General features: G+C 55.6%; 1 protein-coding gene across 2 annotated transcripts in view; it reads right to left on the reverse strand.

Annotated features, from left to right (window-relative positions):
- XPO7 (exportin 7) overlaps nt 1-13,820 on the reverse strand; it is a 31,777-nt gene extending 17,957 nt beyond the window's left edge. The window contains exons 1-6 of one of the 2 annotated variants that reach the window (XM_048928043.1): nt 13,707-13,820; nt 5,144-5,290; nt 4,610-4,703; nt 3,581-3,747; nt 2,458-2,523; nt 33-137 (exon numbers count right to left, since the gene is read on the reverse strand). In XM_048928043.1, coding sequence (XP_048784000.1) covers nt 33-137; nt 2,458-2,523; nt 3,581-3,747; nt 4,610-4,703; nt 5,144-5,290; nt 13,707-13,724 — 597 coding nt within the window. In that variant the 5' untranslated portion in view covers nt 13,725-13,820. Of the gene's footprint in view, nt 1-32; nt 138-2,430; nt 2,524-3,580; nt 3,748-4,609; nt 4,704-5,143; nt 5,291-13,706 lie in introns of both variants that reach the window. The other variant, XM_048928042.1, reaches the window with a different exon arrangement.
- Between the last annotated feature and the right edge of the window lie 387 nt (nt 13,821-14,207).

Consider the following 14,207-nt stretch of genomic DNA (forward strand, 5'->3'; position numbering starts at 1 on the left):
TCGCAGCCCCCAGGAATCGACGGCTTCCTTACCTGTTTCAGCAAATTGCATGACAGTGTGAAAATATCAAATAAAGATGAATCCCGGAAGGAAGAGGCTATTTTCCTGTGCTTGGTCAGAGGATGAGTCGTGTCAGCCTGGGCAGAGAGAAAAGCAGAGCTTAGAACCGGGTGCAGAGGCGGCACGAGGCCAGCAGAACACACAGCAGCTCTGGGGACACCAAGGCTTCCCTCCAGCACGGCACCAGGGGACACATCGCCCTCTGCACTGCTGGCTCACAGTGGAACCCCTCACCTACAGCCCTGTTCTGCTGGATCCCTGGGTTACGCTCCAGTTCATCTGAACCCCCTCCAAAACAGGACTGCAGGTGGCATTTGTAACGGGATGGAATCATGGAGCAACTCGAGCGCTGCTTTGTGAAGCAGCCCTGAGGGCTGGATCCTACCTGAAGCCGCTGGGCAGACACTCGGTCAACTACTAGCAATTAAAAGGCCACTTAAACATCCCCTCCTGCACCTGCACAGACGGGAACAAGACTAGCAGAGTTAACCAGCAGCACACAGTTTGGACTTCGGTGTATCTGTCCCAATCTCCAGGCCTGGATCTCTCATCGGATCGGAATAAAAGGTGACGCGTGGTTTGGGAGGCAGATCAACACAGATTGCTGGACAGGGGGTGACAAAGGCATCGATTCAGTGACTGCAGTGTAAACTGGACTGGCAGAGGCTCATGGCAGCTCAGACTGCCACTCTGCAGGCTGCTGGGTGATGGGCAGAGCAGCAGGGCTTCCCACAGCCATTACAAACCTCCCTGCTTGCAGCAAACGAGAGTTTCCCTCTCCTTTAGCACAGGGTGTAACTCAGAGCTCCTGGAGGCACGCAGCACCTCCAGGCAAATCCATGCAGCTCTTCAGGATGAAAACTGAGAGCTCTACACAGTTCCTAAGCGCTCGATTCCATTTGTGCTGCCAGCTCTTAGAACACCAGCTTTAGTCAACAGAGCTTCAGCAATTTCTGCTCTTGCATAACAGAAATGGAAGTTTAAATAGTTACCAGGAAAAGCTTGAGGACAAGGTGGGATTTTTTTTTTTGCTTGTTTGTTTGCTGTGTGCTTGACCCCGCTCTGATGAGTGGGAATGTGGACAGAAGGGTTGTTGTGCAAGTGGTGGCGCTTTGAGACATTCCAAGGTGAGGCAGTGGATGCAGCCCTGCGCAGGGCCAGCACAGCAATGCACAGCAACCTGAGGCAGATTTGATAGGCCAGGTTTTAGGGAGGGAATTCTGAGTGCAGACCCGGAGTTCATTGCTTTTCTGTTTGTTTTTACATCCATCTGTAGGGAGCGGGGAGGTGGAACAGGAACGAGTGTCTGCCCATCAGATTGTGGCTGATGGCTGCTGTGAGCACAAGGGCAGCCCTGCAGGGATGCTGACTGGGGGAGCAGGCAGAGCCCCTCCAGCCCTGGTGTGAGGAGGTGCAGGACCTTCCTTCGTGCAGATGAAGTCACTGCCAGCAAACTGTCATAGCAGCGAGGCAGGAGGAGCTGCAGGTTGGGATTTACTGACCCAGCCAGGCTTAAGAAAGTGAATTTGGGTCTGCAATGGTTGCAGATGCTGTTCAGATTACAGAGAAGGGCTCGGGAAGCTCAGTGATGCTGAACTTCAATTTCAGCAGGAGAAACTGGTGCTTTGACCTGGCCAGGATAACACCTCCACCATTTCTAGTTCTGGACACTGCCTGTCATCATCCCTCAAACCCCACACACGGATCAATGCATTCTGGAGCTGGGATTAGTCCATTCATTAGCAGAAGTTACAGTTTTCCTTAGTTAGACACTAAAAATAAAGCAAATAATCAGCAAAACCCACTGAGTTCTACGGGCAGTGGAAGCCACTCTGTGCCACTCGGCAGGGAAGCGATGCAAGACAGCAGCAAGCAAAACCACAGCACTCCTTAACCCCAGTGAACCTGAACTGTTTGGGAAGGGGCCAAAACCCAGCACTGAGTGACCAGGCTGCTTTCAAAGCCTCCACAACCTGACAGACCCTCTTTGTTTTGTCTCTCCTGGCACAAGAACCGAGCTGTAACAACGCACAGGGTCTGAGCAGGGGAGCTGGCAGCGACGTCCTGATGCTCTGGGCCTGGATTCGCTGCTCCCTCCTTTCTGATCTCAAAAGGTTACATGGAAGTATGAGAGGATGGAAGATGCCAGTGAAACAACACAGCTCCTCAGGCCGGGAGGAAGCAGCATCTTACAGCCCAGCTATGGGACTGGGTGAGAAACAAACAAGAAAAGAACCAAATCCCACCCGCTACGCAATGCTCCCCACACCAACAAGGCAAAAACAACCCCCAGAAAGACAACCAAAAACCCCCACCAAGGCACAGACACGGCAGGACACAGCAATATGAATGAGAAAATTGGACACTTACTTCACTGAGGAAGGCTGTAGCACTTACTTGATTAATTTCATTAGTTAGTTGGGACAGGATTGTCACTCCTATGATGCAGTGCTCTACACTATCCTGAGGAAGGAGGGGACAGGGAAAGGAGTTACTGCTGGGCTGCTTTCAGCAAACATCACTGCCACTCACAGCTCTTTCTGCTTGGAAGACTTCTAGACATCTTTACAGCTGCTTTATCCCTGGATTATTACGACTGGGAAGAAGCCTGGGAGCAGCAGCAGATGAGAATTGAAATGCAGTTAGGAACGACTTGTTCCTTGATGAGGAACGTGGTGATGTGAGCTCGGAAATAACAGGCTCCTTTTATTTAACAGCTTAATGCCCGTGTTTGTTTCATACCCCAACCCTGAGAAGATTGGTGACGACGATGGTTTGTTTTTAAACCAGTTCCCTTGGTTTTAACAGCAGCTGTGCAGACATTCTGCGACACCAGGGTGGCTCCAGAGCTGTCAGGTGGCAACTATGGGAAAAGAATTCTTCTTTCTGAGCTGCAGGCCTGCAATAACAGGAGCAGCAGCCCCACAGCCCATCTCCCAGGGAAGGGAGCCCATTCTTCACAGCCTTTTTGGCCTCTGGTTGCACTGCAGCCTGCCAACAGGGGCCCTGTTGTGAAAGGAGCCTGCTGTAGATGCTTCTTCACTAGAAACAGCAGCCCACTCAGAGATGGCTCCAGAGAAGTGAGCTGCACTGCTCCTTTGCCCCAGCCCCTGCTCTGTAGCTAACCAGCGATGCTTCCTCCCCTGGCTCCGCACCTTGGTCAGCACATCCTGCTCAAACTGCCCTGATCTCTTCCAACTTCCAAGACCAAACTCACCTGCGACACAAATCCAGGCACGTTTTGGTCTGGGACTTCACCATTTCTTTATGGGAGCCACCTGTTGCCCATCAGCTCAGTGTTTGCACACTATCTAGACAGAAGGCACTGGGAAACCTCCCTGCTATCAAGATTAAATGAGGACAGCTGGCAGAGCAGGTTGATTTTTTAGCTTTAAGCCTTGGAGTCACTCCTCATGTGTTCAGTCAACAAATGCAAATCAAATGAAAGACCAAACAGAGCTGCAGAGCAACGCAGAGACTTTCAAATCCCACAAGACGTGCATTCATCTTAAGTTCTGACCTGCAAGAACCTTGTGACATCTGTGATCACGTTCCTGAAGACATATTCATCCTTCTGACAGTCAAACCAGCCCAACTTAGTGATCCTGGCATACAGCTGGATCAGTGCTTGTGTGACAAACGTGGCCAGCTTCGGCCTGGTGGCAAGGTAGTTGAGCACATAGTTTCCTGGAACAGAGAGAAGAGGTTTCTGAGACAAAAACACGGCAGCTGGAGCTGAGATGGTGCTGCTGTGTTAGGATCAAATATCTTTGTGAAAGCAGGTAAAGGAAATAAAAACATCAACCCTAAGATGAGCACAGCGGTGGGTTGGATAAAAAGGTGGGTTTTGTTTGTGCCTTTGAGGTGTGAGAGCTGTGGGACAGATCTGGAAAGCAGGCAGACAGGCGTGAGCTCCTCCCCCAAAGGCGCCTCGCTGTGTGGCACCAGATTAAATCCCATCCTCTGTGTGCACATGTGAGGTGGGAGAGAAGCTGGAAAGGATTCTGAGATCTCAGGGCCGATCGTTTATTGCATCACTTCTATAAAGGAAAGCAGATTCAGAGCCCTTCCCTGGAGGAAAGGAAGCATCAGCCACAATGCAGGGAAGGGCGCTGCGACACAACGGCTGCTCCCTTAGGAAACACTGCCTGATATTCCAGAGAGCCAGAAAAAATTCACTTTGGAAAGCGTGCCCTCCGAAGGGGAAACAGCACGTGTGTGTTAAGGTCCAAAGGGAACGTATCCAGGATTCATTCACAGTCACCAATCCCCTCCATCTCCTCAGCCCTCCAACTTCAACCTGGAGCTCCACCAGGAGACTCCGTGCAAGACAATCCTTGCTTTCCATCCCATGCCTCAGTGTGAGGTGCAGGAGGCTGCAGGAGGCTGCAGGAGGCTGCAGGGGGCTGCAGGGGGCTGCAGGGGGCTGCAGGGGGCTGCAGGGGGCTGCAGGGGGCTGCAGGGGGCTGCAGGGGGCCTCCCAGGCGGGGATGAAAGCGTGCACAACAACTTCTCACGTTCCCTCCGCAAACCCAAGCCCTGTACTCACGGATATCAATTCGCTGCTCCAACGGTAGCGGGTTGTTTGTGCGTGACACGAGTTTCGTAAGGCATGTAGCTGCCAGGAGCTGGGAGTAGGACGACTGTGAAGAGAAACAAGGCACTGAGAGCACATCTCACAACAGGAGCATCAAGCGGCAGTGCTGGATGCTAAGCTAGCTGCCTGCTGGCAATCTGGGTTTCAGATATTGGTTTTACGTCCTCTGAACCTCTGTGCACGCACCATCCCCCCCGCTGCCCTTGTAACACCTTCCTTTTGAAGCTTGGCACGGCTGGGTGGCAGCCTGCAAAGAACTTGCAGCAAAGCCCAGCAAGAACCGACAGCTACGTGCAGCTGGTTCTGCTGCAGCGCCTGCCGTCAGCGCGCCAACGCTTTCCTTGGCAGAGGATGCCTACAAATGCAGACAGACACACAAGCACGCCGCGTGTGCAAGACAGACAGAGCAGAGCAGAACCCGGGGCCAGCAGCCCCATCCACGTCCAGAGGACTGGGACCCGCTGGAGGTGTTTTTGCTTTACATACACTCCCTCTTTCTAGAAGCAGCTGGCACTTGCTCAGGCAGTCGGGACTGTTGGTGAACTCAACCAGGGCCTTCTCTGCCTGCAGCCGTGTTGCAGTGTCTGTGGTCTCATACAGCTGCTTGCACAGGTTCTCTAGCTGGGCTAGGCTCTGGAACAGAGAGGAAAAATAGATGAGAAATGAGGTTTTGCAGTTTACTGAATGCACTGTCACAGCTGTTTCTGTGCCAAGCAGTGGAGACCCCCCCATCTCTGTTCGGATTCCATTTGTGGGGCAGGGTGACAGACCTCAGCATCCCAGGATGCTGGGAGGACTGAGAGGAAGCCTTCAGCACTGCATGCCACAGCTACCTGAAGCACAAGAGAACCAACGATGCGATGGCTGCCTCTGTGAAGGGAAATAAAAGCCAGGCTGTGCTCAAACAGCTGGGGAATATTCACCCTGAGCCAGGCAGATGGTTTTCCCCCAAGGCGTCCCAGCTAAAAAGCAGCTCTGTGGATGGACATCAATACTCCCTCAGGTTCTTCCTGCTGGATGACAAGCAGGTGTTTCCCACTGCTGTAGGGCTGCTTGCACAGCAGGACAGCATCGGCTGCTTGCTTTATTCCTGGACACATCCTCATGTTAAAACCACATCTGTGCCATGGTCAGTGCACAGCCCAGCACTCCTCGTGCACAACTGCAGCAACTTCACACAAAGCTTTTGATGCTGCCAAGGCCACCAGATGAGACAGCATCACAAGAGACCCAAGGAGGGACCCTGGTTGCCCTTTCCCAGGTAATGAACACACCTGCTGGTAAGTCCTGCAGGTGGGGTCCCCTGCAGCAAGGCCCCCAGCACCCTGCAGCCTTTGTTACTCCTGCTAAGGAGGCAGGGCAAGGAACTCAAACCCAGGAGATGAGTCCTGGGTGCAACTTCACTGCTTTCTGGCAAACCCATGGCTGGCACAGGGCTCCCCAGGCTCTGCCCTGTAAGGATCCACTGCCAGTAGTGGAAAAGGGCTCTAGAGAGCGTGTGACACCTCTGGCAAGAAGCACCCGTCCTGTTAAGAGCTCCTTCTGCCCAGTTTTGCACCCCCTGCAGGAATTCCTCGAGCTCAGGCACAGAGCTTCCTCTCAATGGCCCTCGCAGCTCCAACAGACTCCAGTTCTCACTGCTGTGGGGCTCAGCAGCACTGCCCGATGGCTTCTGTTCAGCCTGGCTGGGACCTGAGCCAGCCCATGTGCAGAACCCGCCGCCTTCACTGCATCAGAGCCCACAGCTCTCACAGGGCTCCAGCAGAACCTCCTCAGGTCACCCAGGAGTCAGGGCCGCCGTCAGGGGATGCTGCAGCCACTGCAGCACGGCTTTCAGGTGAAAAGTGACAGATGTAGGAGAGCTGCCCCCAGTTATCCAGCAGCTCCGTGGAGAGTCCGTGTCCACGCCAGCTGCTGGCACTCATCCCATCTCCTGTGGCGCTGCGTGAGCCGTCCTGAGCATCCCAGCAGCCCAGACCTCCAGCTGATGTTCGCTCCATGCTTCTTTCACACACTGTCCCCAAAAGCAGAGCTGCAGAGGTGGCACACAGAGAAACAGCAAAGCCTGGGAGGGCGACGCCAAGAGCGAGCCAAGGCTCCACGTGCGGAGCTTTCATTCTGCGTGCCCACGGTAAACCATCATCCTCCCCACCAAAGGGACAGCAATGAAGCCAGCTTCACTCCTGCATGGCGACGCTGGGGCAGCAAGGAGGCAGGGAGCACCTCAGCAACGCCTCTCCTTCAGGCAAGATAAAAAGGCAGCACTCAGCGTAACGACCAGGCAATGCGAGCGCCCTGCGTGCTCCAGATAAGCACTAAAGCATGAGACAGCAGAGCCTGTGAAGCACAGAAAGGCTCCGGCATGCAGGGCTTTGCTGAGGGTCAGAAAGGTAAAATGGCACCACGGGCAATTCCAGCTGACCAACACCTGGGTTTTCTTTGCTCTTTTGAGAGCAAGGGGGATCTGAAAACATGATTTACAAAGCAAGATTCTGCAGGGCGGCTGAGAAGGCGGCCAGCTTCTGGTCTGAGGGTGTGCAGCAGGAGCAGGCCCAGCTGCTGGGGATGCAGGATGGGATGCAGGATGGGATGCAGGACGGGCTGCTGGGGACATGGGGACAGCAGTGGAAGGAGAAGCAGCGAGTTGGCGTTGAGGTGCTGAGTCACAGCAGGCAGCCCTGGGCTCCCAAACCTCCCCTGCTGCCTTTGGCAGAGCACTGCGAGCCTGGGGTTCTGGTGGGATGCTGGTACAGCCGCAGCTCCTGCAGCAACCCAGGCCCTTCGGTCCACGTTCTCTCCCACACTTCATGCTGTACTGAGGCTCAATGACAAGCTGGAACCCCAGCCAGCAGCACTGAGCTCAACTGTGAGTCCAGAGCAGTTATAGGAACGCTGAGCTGTGTTCACAGAACTGCTGTGCTAAGGCTCCTCAGCTCAGACACCTCGTGGCGTCGCTGCCTACAGCCCCACACCCTTTCCCTGTGTTCACCTATTTGGGACAGCACCGGCCTCTTTCTGAACCCTGGCAAGGTTCATTTCACAGTTCTCAGGTTGGTTTTGCATCTCTTCTCACCCTGAGCACAACAAAGCTGGGGGCCTGATGCAAACCCACGGGCAGGATCCACATCAGGGATCTTCCACGAGGGTCCTGCACACACAGCAGCCCCTTGATGAGATCTTGGCCTCGGATTCCTGCCTGCTGAGAGCAGCTCTGAAGCTCAGAACGCAGAAGAAAAGCAACCCATCAATCTTATTTCTACCACGAGCTGCAAATAAAACTCATCACCGCGCCGGGTTTTCCCCACGGTGAAGATAAACAACGTGCGATCATCTTTAAAATGATAAACACTACAAGGAATGCAACAGCTACCTAAAAAGGAGCCCCTGGGGGCTGGCTGTGCAATTGATCCTATATTACACGGTTGCTTAAGCAACGCTCTTTACATCCAGGGGTTGCAATAAGCTGCAGGCAGGTTCAGTTCAATAGGGTTTGAGTTCCCATCTCAGGCAGGGAAGGCTGTGCTTGGCAGGCCCAAGATGGAGCAGCACGGGGAGCCCCCAGCACAGCCACTAACAGGTTCAGCACAGCCAGCCAAGCTTTGCTGCCGCCTGGGTGTCATCCTGAAGGATGAACACGGCTGGAGATGCTCACATTCCTTCCTCCTGCCTTCTTCCTGCCCCCCTGAGCCACGTTGCTTCCATGTGCTCAGTGTTATCAGCACCCTGAGCACATCCACCCGTTATCACAACTTGTTCCCCCTGTGTGCCACCAGCAGAGGAGGCCTGGGCAGCAGAGGGCACGCAATGAGCACAGCAGGCAGCAGCAGTGACTGTGTGCCCACCGCCACGGCGACCCCCAAGCTGCAGGCATTACCTGGCCTGGGAGGAAGATGATGGTGATGATGATGCTGAGGTCAGGGCTGGGAATCACTGTGCTTTACCAAACTCATGGCAGCAGTCGGAGGGCTGCGGTGACAGAAGCGGCTCGGGTCACTTGAGCTATTTCAACCAGGAATAAAAATGCTTTTAAATGGAGCAATTCAACTCTTCAGCATGGAGGAGCACGGTGATGCATCTCCTGAGTGCTCACCGTTGTGAAACCCAGGGCTCATCGCCCTCACTGCTAAGGGAATCTCAACTAGAAACAGCCCATTTCCATTTATGCTGCTAACAAGAGAAAGAAAACTTAACTTACGCCCTTCCAGAATATCTCAAAGAGTTATTTAGTGCAGCAACGCTTCCAGGCATCTCCCAGGGCATCACTAAAGAGCTCTCGTTTATTTCCTTATGATGAATGGCCTTCAAGTCGAGCTGAAGGGGACTCCTCTCAGGTCCAGCCCTGCTATTTCACCATGCAGCTGCTGCCAGCACTGCCAACAAAGCACCCAGAAACAAGGATGGATTCCATCCCACGGAGCTTCAAAATGAGGACCTGATACCCTGAGCAACTGGAGAAACCACTGAGACACGGCACAAAGCCTTCAATATTTCAGCTGGCTGCAAATAAACACCGCTGCTCCACCGAGGCTTTGCTCCAGCAGGATTTGCTCAGCTGCACTGAGGAACCAAGAGCAAAAGGGAGCAAACAGGACGCAGAGCCCCAAAGCCGACTGCTCCTCAGGGGCTGATGGGCGAAGAGGCAGAGCAACCTCTGCATTTCTGCTCCCTCCAGGCACGGCTGTGCAGCTGCACACAGCTCTGCTGATGCCCACCGACACTGCAGGAGCAGCAGATACAAACTGGTGTCCCAGAGCAGCTCAGGGATCGGTTCTGCCCCAGCAGGGTCCAGGCAAAGAGAACAGCAGCCCAACGCAGGGTGCAGGTGCTCCTTCCATTTGGGAACAGAACGGGAGGCTGGGCGGCAGCAGCACCTCTGTATGGGAGAATGAGTCACTGCCATCTCTCTTTCCCTTCTTATTTATGTGCCACGTTCGTGTGCTGCTTCAGAAATTGCAGCAATTCCTCCTCTCTTTTTGAGGACTGAATGTTCCCTGCTCACCTGAAGGCTTTCTGCTTGGCAAAGGTTGGCCGTTTCCTAACGAGCAGCAACCAGGAAATTAGGAAACAGCAAGCACAAGGCACACGTGGGAGCAACACAGCGCTGAAGGCAGGGAGGAGGAGAAGCTCTTCCACAAACATCTCCCTGCCACGCTGAGCCGAGGGAGGCAGCAGAAACCCTCTGCACCAAAATGAACCTGAGAGCTCAGCGTGTTTTCCACCATACGAAGTTCTGAAGCTGCTCCGGCGCTGCTCCAAGTCAGCAAAGCATTGCAGGTTACCTTCGGTGCCCTGTTTGAGCTACAGACATTATCTGCTGCTACGAGAGAAACAGCACAATTCCTATTTCCCAGCACGACGTCCTTGGACTCTCACTCCTGCAATCAGCGCTTTCACAAACACCGCGCGGTCGGTGCTGCGAGGGCACCGAGTTTTCCAACAGGAGCCGAAGGAAAAGCGTGGGGATGATGCAGGAATCGCAGCCCTGCTCCGTGGGAACACGGCAGATGGGAGCAGAGGGGTGAGTGCTGCTCACCAAGCACTGCTTGGCTGCTCCATACGGCCATGGCAGCATCTGCACTGTGTGTCTGCTGTGCAGCGCCTGCTCCGCTGGCTCCCGTTTGGTTGCATTTGGCTGAGGATGCCCAGAGCTGCTGTGGGAGGGATGCACCAAAGCTGGATGAGGAGAGTGAAGCCCCAGGTGACAGCGGTGACTCTCAGATCCCTACAACCGAGTCACACAGCTGCACCAGCAGGGGAGCACAGAGCATTCGCCACCAACGTCTCCTTGAAAGCACAGCCCCAGAAGCAGAAAATTACCAGCAAAAAGACAATTGGAAGCGGTTAAAATCGAAGTTTGCCTCTGTTCCAGCAGACCTGAGCCCCGCAGGCTTCTCAAAAGCATTGAGGGCAAGGAGGCCTTACCAGCAATCACCAAGTTACTCTGCTTTCCGGCCCCAACCCAACACCACTGCTGTTACTTTGCAGCCTGGGTGCCGAGCATCCAAGCAGCGCAGTTAAAACAACAACAACTAATTTGCAACACAACTGCTGCCAGCTCTATTTTTAGTGGAGGCAGCACTGCACCTCACTGCCGTGGGCTATTCTGAGATCAATACCAGCCCTCAATGGAGCAGTGACACACAGGAGGTGAAACCTTGAGCTAAACCAAAGCATTCCAAGCGATTGCTGCGCCTGCCTGTGTTGTACCAAGCAGGTGCAGGGTTACAGGAGAGCAAACGGAGCCACGCAGCGCAGGGTTCCCTCTGTGTGCTGTGGGTTTCTAAAGCCCAATTTGATTTGGTGCTTGAGCCAAAATGATGAAAGTCTTCTAAAATACAGAAACAAGGGAAAACAAAGCTCCTGTTGGGGATGGAAGCACCCAGCTGAGCAAAGCACCTCAAGAAGCGCTGGCTGGGAGATGCTTTCTGAGCATAGCAGCAAACCGAGGCCCTCCAAGCCGTCCTGCTGTCCCTTCTGAGCACAGCCAGTGCCCCCAGTCCTGCACATCTCTGCCTCACGTGGGGATGGAGCCAAACGATGCCCATCCCAATGCAAATCAAGGTTTCCTCTGCAATGGCTTCGAGACAAAAGCAGCAATCTGCCTGCTGCTGACCCTCTGCAAAGCAGGATCCAACACACAGCAAACTGAGCCCACAGTCAGGTAACAAGGGAAAATCCTTTGGGATGCCAGGTTCCACGTTCTTCTATAGCAGCAGCAGCTCAATGCTTCTCTTCTTGCGTCTCATTCCTCTCAGCTCACAGCCAGGTTACCCCAAGCAGGCGAGAGGGGCTCGCACAGAACTGAGAACGGCTTCCACGTGGCACAGTCACTCGTCACAACTCCACACCAACACGACACTCCACGCTCAGAGCACAGCGTTAATTACCAGCAGACATCCTCCTGCGGGGACATTCGCTCTCAGAAAGCACAAATCCCATCTCAGGGCAACAGCATGGAAAACATCCAAGCGAAAGGAAAGCAGAAAGCAAAGATGAGCAGATCCGTTCGCACCGTGTGGTGGGATAAAGGAACAGGGCTGCATTTGCCCACAGAGCTAAAGGGTGCTTGCTCTGCTCTGTGGACAAGTTTAGGCCGTGCTTCCAAGCCTGGGATCAGCAATATGCATCTGTGAGCTGACAGATGGGCAAGCTGGTGTGCAGCAATTCACCTGGAGAACACAGGGCCCTTCAGCCCCATCACAACACCTGGCTGCACTCCTGCTGCCTCAGCATCACAGCACAAACCCAGCAGCCTCCTCCCACTCAGCAGCGCCCAGCTGCAGCTACAGGGCATCGCAGCTCAGTCTGCATCACCTCCAGTTCCCAAAGCCCTGTGAGGGTGCGATCGCTCCCTCGCAAAGCTCTACAAGCTCACCTTCCTTCTCACTGCTCTGCCTATAACCTCTGCGATGGCTCTGTGTGCCCACCAGGCACCGTAACCCTGCCCACAGCCCGATTAAAGCCCAGCCTGCCAGCACACAACGCCCAAAGCAAAGCTCTCACAAACCCTGGGAACTCTGCACAGCTCCCAGCCGCCAGCATTTATTGGCAGTGGCGGCCCCTATTAAAACAAGGCCAACTCCCACAGCATGTGCCACTGAAACAGCTCTCCCCATTATCCACACTGGCAGCACACATTGCAGGATAACTCAGTGACTGCAGTGCAGCTTCGTTCAGGCCATAAAATCATTAAGGATGCAACAGAGATTTAAGTTCATCAAACCCAGCCGTGCCAAGCAGGCTGGGCTGTGAGGTGACAGCAAGATCTCTGACACATCACAGAACGGCCAGGGTTGGAAGGGACCCCAAGGATGATGAATCTCCAACCCCCACCACATGCAGGGCCACCAAACTCCACATTTCACAGCAGCCCAGGCTGCCCAGGGCCCCATCCAACCCGGCCTTGAACACCTCCAGGGATGGACGGGGCATCACAGCCTCTCTGGGCAGCTGTTCCAGCACCTCACTGCTCTCTCTGTAAAGACCTCTCACCCCAAACTCAATCTATTCACACAAAGCACCGCCTCCTGCAGGCCCAACACATCCAGAGTCAGTTTTGAAGGGAACCTCTGTGCCGAAAGGAACTACACGAGGCTCCCTGGGTGCTGCACCTGGAGCAGAGAGAAGAAACAGACCATCAGCAGCGTGCAGAGCACACACAGCTGTAACGCTGAGCGACTCCTCCAGCTCTGTTTGCCCTGCAGGAACCACGCCGGGCCGCAGCTGCCCCAGCTCTATTTGCAAACCAGTCCCCCGAGCGGAGCATCTCCCACATTGCAGCCTTTAAACTTTAACTCCATAGAGCCGAACGCGGCCATCGCGACCCCGTTTGGCCGCTTGTAACTCACAGAACGGCCAGGGTTGGAAGGGACCCCACGGATGATGAATCTCCAACCCCCTGCCACACGCAGGGCCACCAACCTCCACATTTCATACCAGCCCAGGCCGCCCAGGGCCCCATCCAACGCGGCATTGAACACCTCCAGGGATGGACGGGGCATAACTCCCACTTGCTGAACGCAATATTTAACAAACAAAAGCAAAGCGAGGAGGCAGGATTTCAAACCACGACAGCAGCAGCTTCCCGCAGCGCGCAGCTCAACGGCTTTAACGGCACGGCACCCAAACGCGGCCTTTCTTCAGCAAAGCGGCTGCGTGGCAACCGAACAACGCGGCCACCCCCGGGCTCACACACGGCAGATCCGCTCCACTTCTGTCCTAGGGATGAGGCGGGCCCGGTAGCGGCGAGGCCGGGCGGCGGGCATCGAACAGGAGCCGCGCTGCAGGACCGGGCCGCGCTGCAGGAGCCGGGCCGAGCTGCAGGAGCTCCGCCCCGCGGCACCGCCCCGGCCGTTAGGGACCCTCAGGCCCCGCCGCATCCCTCGGCTCCAGGCCCAGCCGCGGCCTACCGAGCCTCACCGCCGCCCGCCCAGAGCAGGCCGCGCTAGGCCGCAACCGGCCCGGAGCCCGTCCTCGGAGTCCCCCGATGGCCCGGAAAGGCTGAGAGGAGCCTCTCCGACCGCCCCGGCCGTCCGCGGCCCCCCCTCACCTGCACATGATCCGCCATTTTGCTCCATTCATGCTCCGCTCCCTCCGCCTCCGCCGGGCCCGGCACGCGCCCGCCTCCGCCCCCCCCACCCCTTCCTCAGCCACCAGCGCCGCCGCCTCAATGCGCATGCGCGTCGCGCCCTCCCGCCTTTCGGCGCCTGCGCCGTTCCCGCCCACACCTTTGACCACGCCCACCCCGTCTAACCACGCCCACTTCACTTGACCACGCCCAACTCCCGTTACCACTACAGCCGTTGACCACGCCCACCCCCTCTGACCGCGCCCACTCCATTGACCTCGCCCAACCACTTGAACGCTGCAGCCTCTTGACCACGCCCACTCACTAAAGCCACGCCCACCTGCCTCAGCCCCTCCCCCCCCCCCCCCCCCGCGGAGCGCGACGGGAACAGCGCGGCGCCCGCTGCGGCCGAGTGACGTCACGACGCCGGCGGCGCCGCGGAGGGAGGGGCGCGCTTTGTTGACATCGCTCTTAAAGGGGCCG

The sequence above is a fragment of the Lagopus muta genome, chromosome 27, assembly GCF_023343835.1.
Source record: "Lagopus muta isolate bLagMut1 chromosome 27, bLagMut1 primary, whole genome shotgun sequence".
Lineage (NCBI taxonomy): Eukaryota > Metazoa > Chordata > Aves > Galliformes > Phasianidae > Lagopus > Lagopus muta.